A 17,918-nucleotide genomic window follows, 5' to 3' on the forward strand; every position below is an offset into this window, starting at 1 on the left:
GTATATTGCGAAGATGAGAGGAGAGAGCATTTGAAGCGAAACTGTGGAAGGCTTCACGTATCGCCGTGGACAGGAAGGTTGACCACCAGGCAAGCAAGTTCGCTGCAGGAGGGAGGGGTCCTGGGTTCGAATCCCAGAGACGATCAAGTTTTCAAAAAAATNAAAAAAATTTTTTTTTTTTTTTTTTTTTTTAGTTTATTTTAAATTATATTATTTTTTTAGTGTGTTTTTCAATATTCTGGAGGTTCCTGCACGAAGGAAAAAAATTTTTTTTTTTGGGAAAATTGGAAAAATCCAGGAAAATCAGTTTATTTGCTCTTTTTCGACTTCTATTGTAGCATTTTGGATATTCCAGCATGCATTTTATGTGTTTTTCGATATTCTGCAGGTTTCGGCATGTAGGAAAAAAAAATTTATTGGGAAAAAACTGGAAAAATCCTGGAAAATCAGTTTACTTGCTCTTTTTCGACTTCTATTGAAACATTTTGGATATTCTAGCATGCATGGGGTGTTTTCTTTGTGTGAATTCCAACAAAGAAAGCGTAATGGAAATAAAAAATAAATAAAAAAATAAAATGGCTCGAGAAAGCTTCAAATTTCAAGACCTCCTAGCTCTCCTTAATATCAAGCTATAATTTACAATCTCGAACCCTAAGTAGGGGTCTATGGTCCAAACAAGGCTGCTGAAGATAATTTTTATAGGCCAGATAGGGTGGTCACAGTGGGCCCCTAAAGGTATATTGCGAAGATGAGAGGAGAGAGCATTTGAAGCGAAACTGTGGAAGGCTTCACGTATCGCCGTGGGCAGGAAGGTTGGCCACCAGTCAAGCAAGTTCACTGCAGGAGGGAGGGGTCCTGGGTTCGAATCCCAAAGACGGTCAAATTTTCAAAAAAAATTTTTTTTTTTTTTAGTTTATTTTAAATTATATTATTTTTTAAATGTGTTTTTTAATATTCTGGAGGTTCCTGCACGAAGGAAAAAAAATATTTTTATTGGGAAAAAACTAGAAAAATCCAGGAAAATCAGTTTATTTGCTCTTTTTCGACTTCTATTGTAGCATTTTGGATATTCCAGCATGCATAGGGTGTTTTCTGTGTGTGAAGTCCAGCAAAGAAAGCGTAGTGGAATAATAAAAAAATAGAATGGCTCGAGATAGGTTTAAATTTCAAGACCCCCTAGCTCCCTTTAATATCAAGGTGTAATTTTCAAACTCGAACCCTAAGTAGGGGTCTATGGTCCAAACAGTGGGCCCCAGAAGGTATATTGCGAAGATGAGAGGAGAGAGCTTTTAAGCAAAACTGTGGAAGGCTTCACGTATCACCGGGGACAGGAAGGAAGGCGTCCAGACAAGCAAGTTTGCTGCAGGAGGGAAGGGTCCTGGGTTCGAATCCCAGTGACGGTCAAATTTTCAAAAAATTTTCTTCATTTTTTTTTGTTTATTTTAAATTATATAATTTTTTTATGTGTTTTTCGATCTTCTGCAGGTTTCGGCATGTAGGAAAAAAAATTTTTTATTGGGAAAAAACTGGAAAAATCCTGGAAAATCAGTTTACTTGCTCTTTTTCGACTTATATTGTAACATTTTGGATATTCCTGNTGTGTGAAGTCCAGCAAAGAAAGCGTATTGGAATAATAAAAAAAAAGAATAAAAAAATAAAATGGCTCGAGAAAGGTTCATATTTCAAGACCCCCTAGCTCCCTTTAATATCAAGCTATAATTTTCAAACTCGAACCCTAAGTAGGGGTCTATGGTCCATTCAAGGCTGCTGAAGATAATTTTTATAGTTCTATTAGGGGGGTCACAGTGGGCCCCTAAAGGTATATTGCGAAGAAGAGAAGAGGGAGCTTTTGTAGCGAAACTGTGGAGGCACCACGTATCACCGTGGACAGGAAGGTAGGCCACCAGACAAGCAAGTTCGCTGCAAGTGGGAGGGGTCCTGGGTTCGAATCCCAGAGACGGTCCAATTTTCAAAAGTTTTTTTTTTATTATAAATTATTTTTTTAATGTGTTTTTCAATATTCTGGAGTTTCTTGCACGAAGGAAAAAAAATTTTTTATTGGGAAAAAACAGGCCAAATCCAGGAAAATCAGTTTATTTGCTCTTTTTCGACTTCTATTGTAGCATTTTGGATATTCTAGCATGCATGGGGTGAAGTCCAGCAAAGAATGCGTAATGGAAAAATAAAAAAAAAAGAATAAAAAAATAAAATGGCTCGAGAAAGCATCCCAAAGACGGTCAAATTTTCAAAAAATTTTTTTTTTTTTAGTTTATTTTAAATTATATTATTTTTTTAATGTGTTTTTTAATATTCTGGAGGTTCCTGTACGAAGGAAAAAAAATTTTTTTATTGGGAAAATGGGAAAAAACTGGAAAAATCCAGGAAAATCAGTTTATTTGCTCTTTTTCGACTTCTATTGTAGCATTTTGGATATTCCAGCATGCATAGGGTGTTTTCTGTGTGTGAATTCCAGCAAAGAAAGCGTAATGGAAGAATAAAAAAAAAAGAATAAAAAAATAAAATGGCTCGAGAAGGGTTCAAATTTTAAGACCCCCTAGCTCCCTTTAATATCAAGGTATAATTTTACAACTTGAACACTAAGTAGGGGTCTATGGTTCAAGCAAGGCTGCTGAAGATAATTTTTATAGGCCAATTAGGGGGATCACAGTGGGCCCCTTAAGGTATATTGCGAAGATGAGAGGACAGAGCATTTGAAGCGAAACTGTGGTAGGCTTCACGCATCACCGTGGACTGGAAGGTAGGCCACCAGACAAGCAAGTTCGCTGCAGGAGGGAGAGGTCCTGGGTTCGAATCCCAGAGACGGTCAAATTTTCAAAAAATTTTCTACCTCATTTTTTTTTGTTTATTTTAAATTATCTTCTTTTTTAATGTGTTTTTCAATATTCTGGAGCTTCCTGCATGCAAGAAATTTTTTTTTATTGGGAAAAAACTGGAAAAATCCAGGAAAATCAGTTTATTTGCTCTTTTTCGACTTCTATTGTAACATTTTGGATATTCCTGCATGCATAGGGTGATTTCTGTGTGTGAAGTCCAACAAAGAAAGCGTAATGGAATAATAAAAAAAAAGAATAAAAAAATAAAATGTCTCGAGAAAGGTTCAAATTTCAAGACCCCCTAGCTCCCTTTAATATCAAGGTAAAATTTTCAAACTCGAACCCTAAGTAGGGGTCTATGGTCCAAACAAGGCTGCTAAAGATACTTTTTATAGGCCAATTAGGGGGGTCACAATGGGCTCCTAAACGTATATTGCGAAGATGAGAGGAGAGAGGTTTTGAAGCGAAACTGTGGTAAGTTTCACGTATAACAGTGGACTAGAAGGTAAGCAACTTGACAAGCAAGTTTGCTGCCGGAGGGAGGGGTCCTGGGTTCGAATCCCAGGGACGGTCAAGTTTTCAAAACATTTTCCTTTTTTTTTGTTTATTTTAAATTGTATTATCTTTTTATGTGTTTTTCGATATTCTTGACGTTCCTGATGCAGGAAAAAAAATTTTTTATTAGGAAAAAACTGGAAAAATCCAAGAAAATCAGTTTATTTGCTCTTTTTCGACTTTTATTGTAACATTTTGGATTTTCCTGCATGCATAGGGTGTTTTCTGTGTGTGAAGTCCAACAAAGAAAGCGTATTGGAATAATAAAAAAAAAGAATAAAAAAATAAAATGTCTCGAGAAGGGTTCAAATTTCAAGACCCCTAGCTCCCTTTAATATCAAGATATAATTTTCAAACTCGAACACTAAGTAGGGGTCTATGGTCCAAACAAGGCTGCTGAAGATAATTTTTAAAAGCCAATTAGGGGGGTCCCAGTGGGACCCAAAAGGTATATTGCGAAGATGAGAAGACAGAGCTTTTGAAGCGAAACTGTGGTAAGCTTCACGCATTCCCGTGGACTGGAAGGTAGGCCACCAGACAAGCAAGTTCGCTGCAGTAGGGAGGTGTCTCGGGTTGGAATCCCAGGGACGGTCAAATCTTCAAAAAAAAATTTTTTTTTTTAGTTTATTTTAAATTATATTATTTTTTTAATGTGTTTTTCAATATTCTGGAGGTTCCTGCACGAAGGAAAAAAAAGTTTTATTGGGAAAATGGGAAAAAACTGGAAAAATCAAGGAAAATCAGATTATTTGCTCTTTTTCGACTTCTATTGTAACATTTTGGATATTCTAGCATGCATGGGGTGTTTTCTGTGTTTGAAGTCCAGCAAAGAAAGCGTAATGGAATAATAAAAAAGAAGAACTAAAAAATAAAATGGCTCGAGAAAGGTTCAAATTTCACGACCCCCTAGCTCCCTATAATATCAAGGTATAATTTTCAAACTCAGACCTTAAGAATGAGTCTATGGTTTAAACAAGGCTGCTGAAGATAATTTTTTTAGGCCAATTAAGGGGGATCACAGTGGGCCCCTAAACGTATATTGCGAAGATGAGAGGAGAGAGGCTTAGAAGCGAAACTGTGGTAAGTTTCGCGTATAACCGTGAACTAGAAGGAAAGCCACCTGACAAGCAAGTTTGCTGCCGGAGGGAGGGGTCCTGGGTTCGAATACCGGAGACGGACCAATTGTCAAAAAATTTTCTTCATTTTTTTTGTTTATTTCAAATTATATTATTTTTTAATGTGTTTTTCGATATTCTGGAGGTTCCTGCATGTTGGAAAAAAAATTTTTTAGTGGGAAAATGGGAAAAAACTGGAAAAATCCTGAAAAATTAGTTTATTTGCTCTTTTTCGACATCTATTGTAACAATTTGGATATTCTAGCATGCATGGGGTGTTTTCTGTGTGTGAAGTCCAGCAAAGAAAGCGTAATGGAAAAATAAAAAAAAAGAATAAAAAAATAAAACGGCTCGAGAAAGGCTCAAATTTCAAGACCCCCTAGATCCCTTTAATATAAAGGTATAATTTTCAAACTCGAACCCTAAGTTTGGGTATACGGTCCAAACAATTCTGCTGAGGATAATTTTTATAGGCCAATTAGGGGGATCACAGAGGGCCTCTAAAGGTATATTGCGAAGATGAGAGGAGAGAGGTTTTGAAGCGAAACTTGTGTAAGTTTCACGTATAACCGTAGACTGGAAGGTAGGCCACCAGACAAGCAAGTTCGCTGCAGGAGGGTGGGGTCCTGGGTTCAAATCCCAGGATCCCTCAAATCCCAGACTCTTTTTTTTCTCGTTTATTTTAAATTATATTATTTTTTTGATGTGTTTTTAGATATTCTGGAGGTTTCTGCTTGTAGGAAAAAAAAATTTTTATTGGGAGGAAACTGGAAAAATCCAGGGCAGCATGAGGAAAACAACTCAACTCAACTCAGCAGCAAGAGGTAAGCAACTCAACTAAGCTTGGCAGCAGGAGAAAAACATCTCAACTCAGCAAAAGGAGAAAAACTACTCAACTCAACTCAGCAACAGAAGAAAACAACTCAACTCAACTTTGGAACAGGATGAAAGCAACTCAACTGAGCAACAGGAGAGAATCTTCCCAACTCAACTCAGCAGCAGGAGGTTAACAACGAAACTCAACTTAGAAGCAGGAGGCAAACAATTCAACTGAACTTGGCAGCAGGTGAGAAACAACTCAACTCAACTTAGAAGCAGGAAGCAAACAACTCAACTCAACTTGGCAGCTGGATGAAAACAACTCAACTCAACTCGGCAACAGGAGGCAAACAACTCAACTAAACTTGGCAGCAGGAGAGACACAACTCAACTCAACACAACTCAGCAGCTGGTGGCAAACAACTCCACTCAACTTGATAGCAGGAGAAAGCAACTCAACAAAGCAACAGGAGGCAAACAACTCAACTCAGCAGCAGGCTAAAACAACTCAACTCAGCAACAGGAGGCAAACAATTCAACTCAGCAGCAGGAGAGAAACAACTCAACTCAACTCAACTCAGCAGGAGGAGGCAAACAACTCAACTAAACTTTGCAGCGGGAGAGAAAAAACTCAACTCATCTTAGAAGCTGGAAGCAAACAACTCAACTCATCTTGGCAGCATGATGAAAACAACTCAACTCAGCAACAGGAGGCAAACAACTCATCTTAACTTGACAGCAGGAGAAAAACAACTCAACTCAACAAGAGGAAAAAACAACTCAACTCCTTTCAGCAACAGGAGGAAAAAAACTCAACTCAACTTTGCAACAGGACGAAAGCAACTCAACTGAGCAACAGGAGAGAATCATCTCAACTCAACTCAGCAGCAGGATTTTAAAAACTGAACTCAGCTTGGGAACAGAAGAGAAACAACTCAACTCAACTTAGAAGCAGGAGGCAAACAACTTAACTCATATTGGAAGTAGGAGAGAGAGAACACAACTCAGCACAGCAAATGGAGGCAAACAACTCTACTCGGCAGCAGTAGAGAAACAACTCAACTCAACTTAGAAGCTGGAAGTATACAACACAACTCAACAGCAACAGGAGGCAAACAACTCAACTCAGCAGCAGGGGAAAAACAACTCAACTCAGCTAAAGGAGACAATAAACTCAACTCAAATTGGCAGCGGTATGAAAAGAACTCATCTCAGCAACAGGAGGCAAACAACTCAACTCAGCTGCAGATGAGAAACAACTCAACTCAGCAACTGGAGGCAAAAAACTTGTAGCGGCTTCTGAAAAAACTTGTTCCTCTGCTGCCAACTAAACTTGGCAGCAGAGGAGAGACAACTCAACTCATCTCAGCAACAGGAGGCACACAACTCAACTCAGCAGCAGGGGAGAAATAACTAAACTCAACTCAGCAACAGGAGGCAAACAACTCAACTTAACTCAGCATCAAGAGGGAAACAACTCAACTTAACTTTACAGAAGGAGAGAGACAACTTAACTCAACTCAGTAACAGGAGGCAAACAACTCAACTCAACTTGACAGCAGGAGAAAATCAGCTCAACTCAGCAAAAGGAGAAAAAAACTCTACTCAACTCAGAAACAAGAGGAACTTTTCAGCAGGACTTTTCAGCAGGATGAAAACAACGCAACTGAGCAACAGGAGGCAAACAACTCAACTCAACTTGGCAGCAGGAGAAAAACAACTCAACTCAACTTGGGACAATTATACAAACAACCCGACTCAACTAGGGAGCAGGAGAGAAAAAACTCAACTTATCAGCAGGATGAAAACAACTCATCTCAGCAACAGGAGGCAAACAACTCAACTCAGCAGCAGCAGTTAAGCAATTCAACTCAACTAGGCATCAGGAGAAAAACAACTCAATTCAACATGGGACAATTATAGAAACAACTCGACTCAACAAGGGAGCAGGAGAGAAACAACTAAACTCAACTTGGCAGCAGGATAAAAACAACTGAACTCAGCAACAGGATTCATACAACTCAGCGCAGCCGCAGGAGAGAAACAACTCAACTCAGCAACAGATGGCAAACAACTTATCTCAACTTTGCAGCAGGATGAAAACAACTCATCTCAGCAATAGGAGTTAAACAACTCAACTCATATTGGCAGCGGGAGAGGAACAACTCAACTTAACTTAGAAGCAGGAGGCAAACAAATCAACTAATATTGGCAGCAGGAGAGAAACAACTCGACTCAACTTTGAAGCAGGAGGCAAACAACTCAACTGAGCTTGGGAGTATGATGAAAACAACTCAACTCAACTCAGCAACATGAGGCAAACAACTAAACTCAGCAGTAGGAGTGAAACAACTCATCTCAATTCTGCAAAAGGAGGCAAACAACTCAACTAAACTTGGCAGCAGGATGAAAACAACTCAACTCAACTCAGCAACAGGAGGCATACAACTCAACTAAACTGCAGCAGGAGAGAGACAACTTAATTCAGCAACAGGAGGCAAACAACTCAACTCAACTTGGCAGCAGGAAAAAAACAACTTACCTCAGAAACAAGAGAAAAACAACTCAACTCAGCAACAGGAGGAAAACAACTAATCTCAACATTGCAGCAGGATGAAAGCAACTCAACTCAGCCGCTGGGGAGAATCATCTCAACTAAACTTAGCAGCAGAAGGCAAATAACTCAACTCAGCAGCAGGAAAGGAACAACTCAACTCAACTTAGCAACAGGAGGCAAACAACTCAACTAAACTTGGCAGCAGGATGAAAACAACTCATCCTTTTTCCCAATAAAAAATTCCTACATGCAGGAACCTCTAGAGTGGCGAAAAACACGTAAAAAATTAATATAATTTAAAATAAATGAAAAAAAGAAAATTTTTTGAAAATTTGACCGTTCCTGGGATTTGAACCCAGGACTCATCCCTCCTGCAGCAAACTTGCTTGTCTGGTGGCCTACCTTCCAGTCCACGGTGATACGTGAAGCCTACCACAGTTTCGCTTCTAAAGCTCTCCCCTCTCATCTCCGCAATATACCTTCAGGGGTCCACTGTGACCACCCTAATTAGCCTATAAAAATTATCTTCAACAGCCTTGCTTGGACCATAGACCCCTACTTAGGGTCCGAGTTTGAAAATTATATCTTTATGTTAGAAGGAGCTAGTGGGTCTTGAAATTTGAACCTTTCTCGAGCCATTTTATTTTTTTATTCTTTTTTTTATTATTCCATTACGCTTTCTTTGCAGGACTTCAAACTCAGAAAACACCCCAAGCATGCTAGAATATCCGAAATGTAGCAAAAGAAGACGAAAAAGAGCAAATAAACTGATTTTTCCAGTTTTTTCCCATTTTCCCAATAAAAAATTTTTTTACTATATGCAGGAACCTCCAGAATATCGAAAAACACATACAAAAATAATATAATTTTAAAAAAAAAAGAGAACTTTTTCAAAATTTGACCGTCCCTTTGATTCGAACCAAGAACCCATCCCACCTGCTGCGAACTTGCTTGTCTGGTGGCCTACCTTCCAGTCCACGGTGATACGTGAAGCGTACCACAGTTTCGCTTCTAAAGCTCTCTCCTCTCATCTTCGCAATATAACTTAAGGGGTCCACTGTGAGACCCCTAATTGGCCTATAAAAATTATCTTTAGCAGATTTGCTTGGACCATAGAACCCTACTTAGGGTCCGAGTTTGAAAATTATACCTTGATATTAAAGGGAGCTAGGGGGTCTTGAAATTTGAACCTTTCTCGAGCTATTTTATATTTTTATTATTATTTTTTTAATTCTTCCATTACGCTTTCTTTGCTGGACTTCACACGCAGAAAACACCCCATGCATGCTAGAATATCAAAAATGTTAAAAAAGAAGTCGAAAACGAGCAAATAAACTGTATTTCCTGGATTTTTCCAGTTTTTTCCCATTTTCCCAATGAAAGTTTTTTTTCCTACATGCAGGAACCACCAGAATATCGAAAAACACATAAAAAAATAATGTAATTTAAAATAAACAAAAAGAATGGAAAATTTTTAGAAAATTTGACCGTTTCTGGGATTCGAACCCAGTCCCCATCCCTACTGCAGTGAACTTGCTTGTCTGGGTGCCTAGCAACTGATGGCAAACAACCCAACTCAACTTGGCAGCAGGAGGCAAACAACTCAACTCAGCAGCAGTTGAGTAACAACTCAACTCAACAGCAGGAGAGAAACAACTCACCTCAACAGCAGGAGAGAAACAACTCAACTCAACAGCAGGAGAGGAACAACTCAAGTCAATTCAGCAACGGGAGGCAAGCAGTTACACTTAACTTTTCTGGAGCGGTGAAACAACTCAACTCAGCAGCAGGAGAGAAACAACTCTTCTCAACTCAGCAACAAAAGGCAAACAACTCCACTCAACTTTGCAGCATAATGAAAACAACTCATCTCAGTAACAGGAGGCAAACAACTCAACTCATATTGGCAGCAGGAGAGGAACAACTGAACTTAACTTAGAAGCAGAAGGCAAACAAATCAACTAATACTGGCAGCAGGAGAGAAACAACTCGGCTCAACTTAGAAGCAGGAGGCAAAAAACTCAACTGGACTTGGGAGCATTATGAAAACAACTCAACTCAGCAACATGAGGCAAACAACTAAACTCAGCAGTAGGAGAGAAACAACTCATCTCAATTCAGCAAAAGGAGGCAAACAACTCAACTAAACTTGGCAGCAAGAGAGAGACAGCTCAACTCATCTCAGCAGCTGGAGGCAAGCAACTCAACTCAAACTGGCAGCAGGAAAAAAACAACTCACCTTATAAACAAGAGAAAAACAACTCAACTCAGCAACAGGAGGAAAACAAGTCATCTAAACCTTGCAGCAGGATGAACTTAACTCAACTCAGCAGCAGGAGAGAATCATCTCAACTTAACTCAGCAGCAGAAGGCAAACAACTCAACTCAACTTAGCAACAGGAGGCAAACAACTCAACCAAACTTGGCAATAGGATGAAAACAACTCATCCTTTTTCCCAAAATAAAAAATTCCTACATGCAGGAACCTCCAGAGTGGCGAAAAGCACATAAAAAAATTAATATAATTTAAAATAAATGAAGAAATGAAAATTTTTTGAAAATTTGACCGTCCCTGGGATTTGAACCCAGGACCCATCCCTCCTGCAGCGAACTTGCTTGTCTGGTGGCCTACCTTCCAGTCCACGGTGATACGTGAAGCCTACCACAGTTTCGCTTCTGAAGCTCTCTCCTCTCATCTCCGCAATATACCTTCAGGGGTCCACTGTGACCACCCTAATTAACCTATAAAATTTATCTTCAGCAGCGTTGCTTGGACCATAGACCCCTACTTAGGGTCCGAGTTTGAAAATTATATCTTGATATTAGAAGGAGTTAGGGGGTCTTGAAATTTGAGCCTTTCTCGAGCCATTTTATTTTTTTATTCTATTTTTTATTATTCCATTACGCTTTCTTTGCTGGACTTCACACTCAGAAAACACCCCAAGCATGCTAGAATATCCGTTATGTTACAAAAGAAGTCGAAAAAGAGCAAATAAACTGATTTTTCCAGTTTTTTCCCATTTTCCCAATAAAATTTTTTTTTCTACATGCAGGAACCTCCAGAATATCGAAAAACACATAAAAAATAATATAATTTTAAAAAAGGAGAACTTTTTGAAAATTTGACCGTCCCTGTGATTCGAACCAAGAACCCTTCCCTCCTGCAGTGAACTTGCTTGTCTGGTGGCCTAAATTCCAGTCCACGATGATACGTAAAGCCTACCACAGTTTCACTTCTAAAGCTCTCTCCTCTCATCTCCGCAATATACCTTCAGGGGTCCACTATGACCACTTTTTTTAGCCTATAAAAATTATCTTCAGCAGTCTTGCTTGGACCATAGTCCCCTACTTAAGGTCCGAGTTTGAAAATTATATCTTGATATTAGAGGGAGTTAGGGGGTCTTGAAATTTGAGCTTTTCTCGAGCCATTTTATTTTTTTATTATTTTTTTTATTGTTCCATTACGCTTTCTTTGCTGGACTTCACACTCAGAAAACACCCCAAGCATGCTAGAATATCCGAAATGTAACAAAAGAAGTCGAAAAAGAGCAAATAAACTGATTTTTCCAGTTTTTTCCCATTTTCCCAATAAAAATTTTTTTTACTACATGCAGGAACCTCCAGAATATCGAAAAACACGTAAAAAATAATATAATTTTAAAAAAAGAGAACTTTTTCAAAATGTGACCGTCCCTGTGATTCGAACCAAGAACCCATCCCTCCTGCTGCGAACTTGCTTGTCTGGTGGCCTACCTTCCAGTCCACGGTGATACGTGAAGCGTACCACAGTTTCGCTTCTAAAGCTCTCTCCTCTCATCTTCGCAATATAACTTAAGGGGTCCACTGTGACACCCCTAATTGGCCCATAAAAATGATCTTCAGCAGATTTGCTTGGACCATAGAACCCTACTTAGGGTCCGAGTTTGAAAATTATACCTTGATATTAAAGGGAGCTAGGGGGTCTTGAAATTTGAACCTTTCTCGAGCCATTTTATATTTTTATTATTTTTTTTAATTCTTCCATTACGCTTTCTTTGCTGGTCTTCACACGCAGAAAACACCCCATGCATGTTAGAATATCCAAAATGTTAAAAAAGAAGTCGAAAAAGAGCAAATAAACTGATTTTCCTGGATTTTTCCAGTTTTTTCCCATTTTCCCAATGAAAGTTTTTTTTCCTACGTGCTAGGAACCACCAGAATATCGAAAAACACATAAAAAAATAATGTAATTTAAAATAAACAAAAAGAATGGAAAATTTTTAGAAAATTTCACCGTTTCTGGGATTCCAACCCAGTCCCCATCCCTACTGCAGCGAACTTGCTTGTCTGGCTGCCTAGCAACTGATGGCAAACAACAAAACTCAACTTGGCAGCAGGAGGCAAACATCTCAAATAAACAGCAGGAGAGAAACAACTCAACTCAAAAGCAGGAGAGAAACAACTCAACTCAACAGCAGGAGAGAAACAACTCAAGTCAATTCAGCAACGGGAGGCTAGCAGCTCAACTTAACTTTTCAGGAGCGGTGAAACAACTCAATTCGGCAGCAGGAGAGAAACAACTCATCTCAACTCAGCAACAAATTTCAAACAACTTCACTCAACTTTGCAGCATAATGAAAACAACTCATCTCAGAAACAGGAGGCAAACAACTCAACTCATATTGGCAGCAGGAGAGGAACAACTGAACTTAACCAAGAAGCAGAAGGCTAACAAATCAACTAATATTGGCAGCAGCAGAGAAACAGCTCGGCTCAACTTAGAAGCAGGAGGCAAAAAACTCAACTGAACTTGGGAGCATTTTGAAAACAACTCAACTCAGCAACATGAGGCAAACAACTAATCACAGCAGTAGGAGTGAAACAACTCATCTCAATTCAGCAAAAGGAGGCAAACAACTCAACTCAACTTGGCAGCAGGAGAGAAACAACTCAACTCAACTTAGTAGCTGGAAGCAAACAACTCAACTCAATTTGGCAGCAGGATGAAAACAACTCAACTCAACTCAGCAACAGGAGGCATACATCTCAAATAAACTGCTGCAGGAGAGAGACAACTTAACTCAATTCAGAAACAGGAGGCAAACAACTCAACTCAACTTGGCTGCAGGAAAAAAACAACTCACCTCATAAAAAGAGAAAAACAACTCAACTCAGCAACAGGAGGAAAACAACTCATCTCAACCTTGCAGCAGGATGAAAGCAATTCAACTCAGCAGCAGGAGAGAATCATCTCAACTCAACTCAGCAGCAGAAGGCAAACAACTCAACTCAGCAGCAGGAAAGAAACAACTTCACTCAACTTAGCAACAGGAGGCAAACAACTCAACCAAACTTGGCAGCAGGATGAAAACAACTCATCCTTTTACCAAATAAAAAAAATTCCTACATGCAGGAACCTCCAGAGTGGCGAAAAGCACATAAAAAAATTAATATAATTTGAAATAAATGAAGAAAAGAAAATTTTTTGAAAATTTGTCCGTCCCTGGGATATGAACCCAGGACCCATCCCTCCTGCAGCGAACTTGCTTGTCTGGTGGCCTACCCTCCAGTCCACGATGATACGGGAAGCCTACCACAGTTTCGCTTCTAAAGCTCTCTCCTCTCATCTCCGCAATATACCTTCAGGGGTCCACTGTGACCACACTAATTATCCTATAAAAATTATCTTCAGCAGCCTTGCTTGGACCATAGACCCCTACTTAGGGTCCGAGTTTGAAAATTAAAACTTGATATTAGAAGGAGCAAGGGGGTCTTGAAATTTGAGCCTTTCTCGAGCCATTTTATTTTTTTATTCTTTTTTTTATTATTCCATTACGCTTTCTTTGCTGGACTTAACACTCAGAAAACACCCCAAGCACGCTAGAATATCCGAAATGTTACAAAAGAAGTCGAAAAAGAGCAAAAAAACTGATTTTTCCAGTTTTTTCCCATTTTCCCAATAAAAAATATTTTTTACTACATGCAGGAACCACCAGAATATCGAAAAACACATAAAAAAATAATGTAATTTAAAATAAACAAAAAGAAAGGAAAATTTTTAGAAAATTTGACCGTTTCAGGGATTCGAACCCAGTCCTCAACCCTCCTGCAGCGAACTTGCTTGTCTGGCTGCCTAGCAACTGATGGCAAACAACCCAACTCAACTTGGCAGCAGGAGGCAAACAACTCAGCTCAACAGCAGGAGAGAAACAACTCAACTCAATTCAGCAACGGGAGGCAAGCAGCTCAACTCAACTCAGCAACAAAAGGCAAACAACTCAACTCAACTTTGCAGCATAATGAAAACAACTCATCTCAGCAACAGGAGGCAAACAACTCAACTTATATTGGCAGCAGGAGAGGAACAACTCTGCTCAACTTAGAAGCTGGAGGCAAAAAACTCAATTGAAATCGGGAGCATTATGAAAACATCTCAACTCAGCAAAATGAGACAAACAACTAAACTCAGCAGTAGGAGAGAAACATCTCATCTCAATTCAGCAAAAGGAGGCAAACAACTCAACTAAACTTGGCAGCAAGAGAGAGACAGCTCAACTCATCTCAGAAGCAGGAGGCAAGCAACTCAACTCAACTTGGCAGCAGGAAAAAACAACTCACCTCAGAAACAAGAGAAAAAATTATCTTCAGCAGCCTTGCTTTGACCATAGTCCCTTACTTAGGGTCCGAGTTTGAAAATTATATCTTGATATTGGAGGGGGCTAGGGGGGCTTGAAATTTGAGCCTTTCTCGAACCATTTTATTTTTTTATTCTTCTTTTTTTTATTCCATTACGCTTTCTTTGCTGAACTTCACACTCAGAAAGCACCCCAAGCATGCTAGAATATCCGAAATGTTACAAAAGAAGTCGAAAAAGAGCAAAAAAACTGATTTTTCCAGTTTTTTCCCATTTTCCCAATAAAATTTTTTTTTTACTACATGCAGGAACCACCTGAATATCGAAAAACACATAAAACAAATTATGTAATTTAAAATAAACAAAAAGAAAGGAAAATTTTTAGAAAATTTGACCGTTTCAGGGATTCGAACCCAGTCCTCATCCCTCCTGCAGCGAACTTGCTTGTCTGGCTGCCTAGCAACTGATGGCAAACAACCCAACTCAACTTGGCAGCAGGAGGTAAACAACTCAACTCAACAGCAGGAGAGAAGCAACTCAACTCAATTCAGCAACGGGAGGCAAGCAGCTCAACTCAACTTAGCAACAAAAGGCAAACAACTCAACTCAACTTTGCAGCATATTGAAAACAACTCATCTCAGCAACAGGAGGCAAACAACTCAACTCATATTGGCAGCAGGAGAGGAACAACTGAACTTAACTTAGAAGCAGAAGGCAAACAAATCAACTAATACTGGCAGCAGGAGAGAAACAACTCGGCTCAACTTAGAAGCAGGAGGCAAAAAACTCAACTGGACTTGGGAGCATTATGAAAACAACTCAACTCAGCAACATGAGGCAAACAACTAAACTCAGCAGTAGGAGAGAAACAACTCATCTCAATTCAGCAAAAGGAGGCAAACAACTCAACTAAACTTGGCAGCAAGAGAGAGACAGCTCAACTCATCTCAGAAGCAGGAGGCAAGCAACTCAACTCAACTTGGCAGCAGGAAAAAACAACTCACCTCAGAAACAAGAGAAAAACAACTCAACTCAGCCGCAGGAGAGAAACAACTCAACTCAACTTAGCAACAGGAGGCAAACAACTTAACTAAACTTGGCAGCAGGATGAAAACAACTCATTCTTTTTCCCAATAAAAAAATTCCTGCATGCAGGAACCTCCTGAGTGTCGAAAAACACATAAAAAATTAATATAATTTTAAATAAATAAAAAAAGAAAATTTTTTGAAAATTTGACCGTCCCTGGGATTCGAACCCAGGACCCATCCCTCCTGCAGCGAACTTCCTTGTCTAGTGGCCTACCTTCCAGTCCACGGTGATACGTGAAGTCTACCACTGCTACGCTTCTAAAGCTCTCTCCTCTCATGTTCGCAGTATACCTTAAGGGGTCCACTGTGACATCCCTAATTGGCCTATAAAAATTATCTTCAGCAGCCTTGCTTGGACCATAGATCCCTACCTAGGGTCCGAGTTTGAAATTTATTCCTTGATATTAAAGGGAGCTAGGGGGTCTTGAAATTTGAACCTTTCTCGAGCCATTTTATTTTTTTTATTATTTTTTTTTAATTCTTCCATTGCGCTTTCTTTGCTGGACTTCACACACAGAAAACACCCCATGCCTGCTAGAATATCCAAAATGTTAAAAAAGAAGTTGAAAAAGAGCAAATAAACTGATTTTCCTGGATTTTTCCAGTTTTTTCCCATTTTCCCAATAAAAGTTTTTTTCCTACATGCTGGAACCACCAGAATATCGAAAAACACATAAAAAAATAATATAATTTAAAATAAACAAAAAGAATGGAAAAATTTTTGAAAATTTGACCGTTTCTGGGATTCGAACCCAGTCCCCATCCCTCCTGCAGCGAACTTGCTTGTCTGGCTGCCTAGTAACTGATGGCAAACAACCCAACTCAACTTGGCAGCAGGAGGCAAGCAACTCAACTCAACAGCAGGAGAGAAACAACTCAACTCAATTCAGCAACGGGAGGCAAGCAGCTCAACTTAACTTTTCAGGAGCGGTGAAACAACTCAATTCAGCAGCAGAAGAGAAACAACTCAACTCAGTAGCAAAAGGCAAACAACTCAACTCAACTTTGCAGCATATTGAAAACAACTCATCTCAGCAACAGGAGGCAAACAACTCAACTCATATTGGCGGCAGGAGAGTAACAACTGAACTTAACTTAGAAGCAGTAGGCAAACAAATCAACTAATATTGGCAGCAGGAGAGAAACAACTCTGCTCAACTTAGAAGCAGGAGGCAAAAAACTCAACTGAACGTGGGAGCATTATGAAAACATCTCAACTCAGCAAAATGAGGCAAACAACTAATCTCAGCAGTAGGAGAGAAACAACTCATCTCAATTTAGCAAAAGGAGGCAAACAACTCAACAAAACTTGGCAGCAAGAGAGAGACAACTCAACTCATCTCAGCAGCAGGAGGCAAGCAACTGAACTCAAATTGGCAGCAGGATGAAAACAACTAATCTCAGCAACAGGAGGCAAACAATTCAACTCAGCAGCAGGAGGAAACCAACTCAACTCAACTCAGCAACTGGAGGCAAACATCTCAACTCGACTTGGAAGCAGGAGAGAAACAACTCAACTCAACTCAGCAACAGGAGGCAAAGAACTCATCTCAATTTGGCAGCAGGAGGCAAAGTACTCAACTCAATTTGGCAGCAGGAGGCAAAAACTCAACTCTGCAACAGGAGAAAAACAGCTCAACTCAGCAACAGGAGGAAAACAATTCAACTCAGCAGCAAGAGATAAACAACTCAACTAAACATGGCAGCAGGATGAAAACAGCTCATCCTTTTTCTCAATAAAAAAAATTCCTACATGCAGGAGCCTCCAGAATATCGAAAAACACAGCAGGAGACACACAGCATAAACACACAGCAGGAGAGAAACAACTGAACTCAACTCAGAAGCATGAGGCAAACAACTCAACTGAACTTGGCAGCAGGAGAGAAGCCACTCAACTCAAGTTAGAAGCTGGAAGCTAACAACTCAACTCAACTTGGCAGCAGGATGAAAACAACTCAGCTCAACTCAGCAACATGAGGCAAACAACTCAACTCGGCAGCAGGAGAGAAACAACTTAACTCAACATAGAAGCAGGATTCAAACAACTCAACTGAACTTGGCAGCAGGAGAGAAACAACTCAACTCAACTTTGAAGCTGGAAGCAAACACCTCAACTCAGCCTGGCAGCAGGAGAGAAACAACTCATCTCATCTTAGAAGCTGGAGGTAAACAATTCAACTCAACTTTGCAGCAGGATGAAAACAACTCAACTCATCTCAGCAACACGAGGCAAACAGCTCAACTAAACTGCAGCAGAAGAGAAACAACTCATCTCAATTCAGCAACAGGAGGCGAGCAACTCATCTCAACTTGGCAGCAGGAGAAAAACAACTC

The 17,918-nt window shown here is 39.6% G+C and overlaps 3 protein-coding genes across 3 annotated transcripts; all 3 read left to right on the forward strand.

The window, feature by feature from the left end:
* Positions 1–4,436: 4,436 nt before the first annotated feature.
* LOC139427266 (putative leucine-rich repeat-containing protein DDB_G0290503) lies at positions 4,437–7,184 on the forward strand. Its single transcript, XM_071188325.1, has 5 exons — positions 4,437–4,469; positions 5,220–5,328; positions 5,597–6,036; positions 6,311–6,601; positions 6,819–7,184. Exons 1-5 carry the CDS (start codon positions 4,437–4,439, stop codon positions 7,182–7,184), a joined length of 1,239 nt encoding a protein of 412 aa, XP_071044426.1.
* A 451-nt stretch (positions 7,185–7,635) lies between these two features.
* LOC139427267 (putative uncharacterized protein DDB_G0274435) lies at positions 7,636–12,667 on the forward strand. The gene is made up of 4 exons (XM_071188326.1): positions 7,636–7,699; positions 9,434–9,754; positions 9,976–10,251; positions 12,144–12,667. The coding sequence occupies exons 1-4, from the start codon at positions 7,636–7,638 to the stop codon at positions 12,665–12,667; spliced, it is 1,185 nt and encodes a 394-aa protein (XP_071044427.1).
* A 37-nt stretch (positions 12,668–12,704) lies between these two features.
* LOC139427268 (serine-rich adhesin for platelets-like) lies at positions 12,705–17,323 on the forward strand. Its single transcript, XM_071188327.1, has 6 exons — positions 12,705–12,822; positions 12,924–13,193; positions 13,940–14,251; positions 14,897–15,144; positions 16,292–16,687; positions 16,994–17,323. Exons 1-6 carry the CDS (start codon positions 12,705–12,707, stop codon positions 17,321–17,323), a joined length of 1,674 nt encoding a protein of 557 aa, XP_071044428.1.
* Positions 17,324–17,918: the final 595 nt, after the last annotated feature.

Source organism: Parasteatoda tepidariorum, chromosome X2, assembly GCF_043381705.1.
Source record: "Parasteatoda tepidariorum isolate YZ-2023 chromosome X2, CAS_Ptep_4.0, whole genome shotgun sequence".
NCBI classification, from domain to species: domain Eukaryota; kingdom Metazoa; phylum Arthropoda; class Arachnida; order Araneae; family Theridiidae; genus Parasteatoda; species Parasteatoda tepidariorum.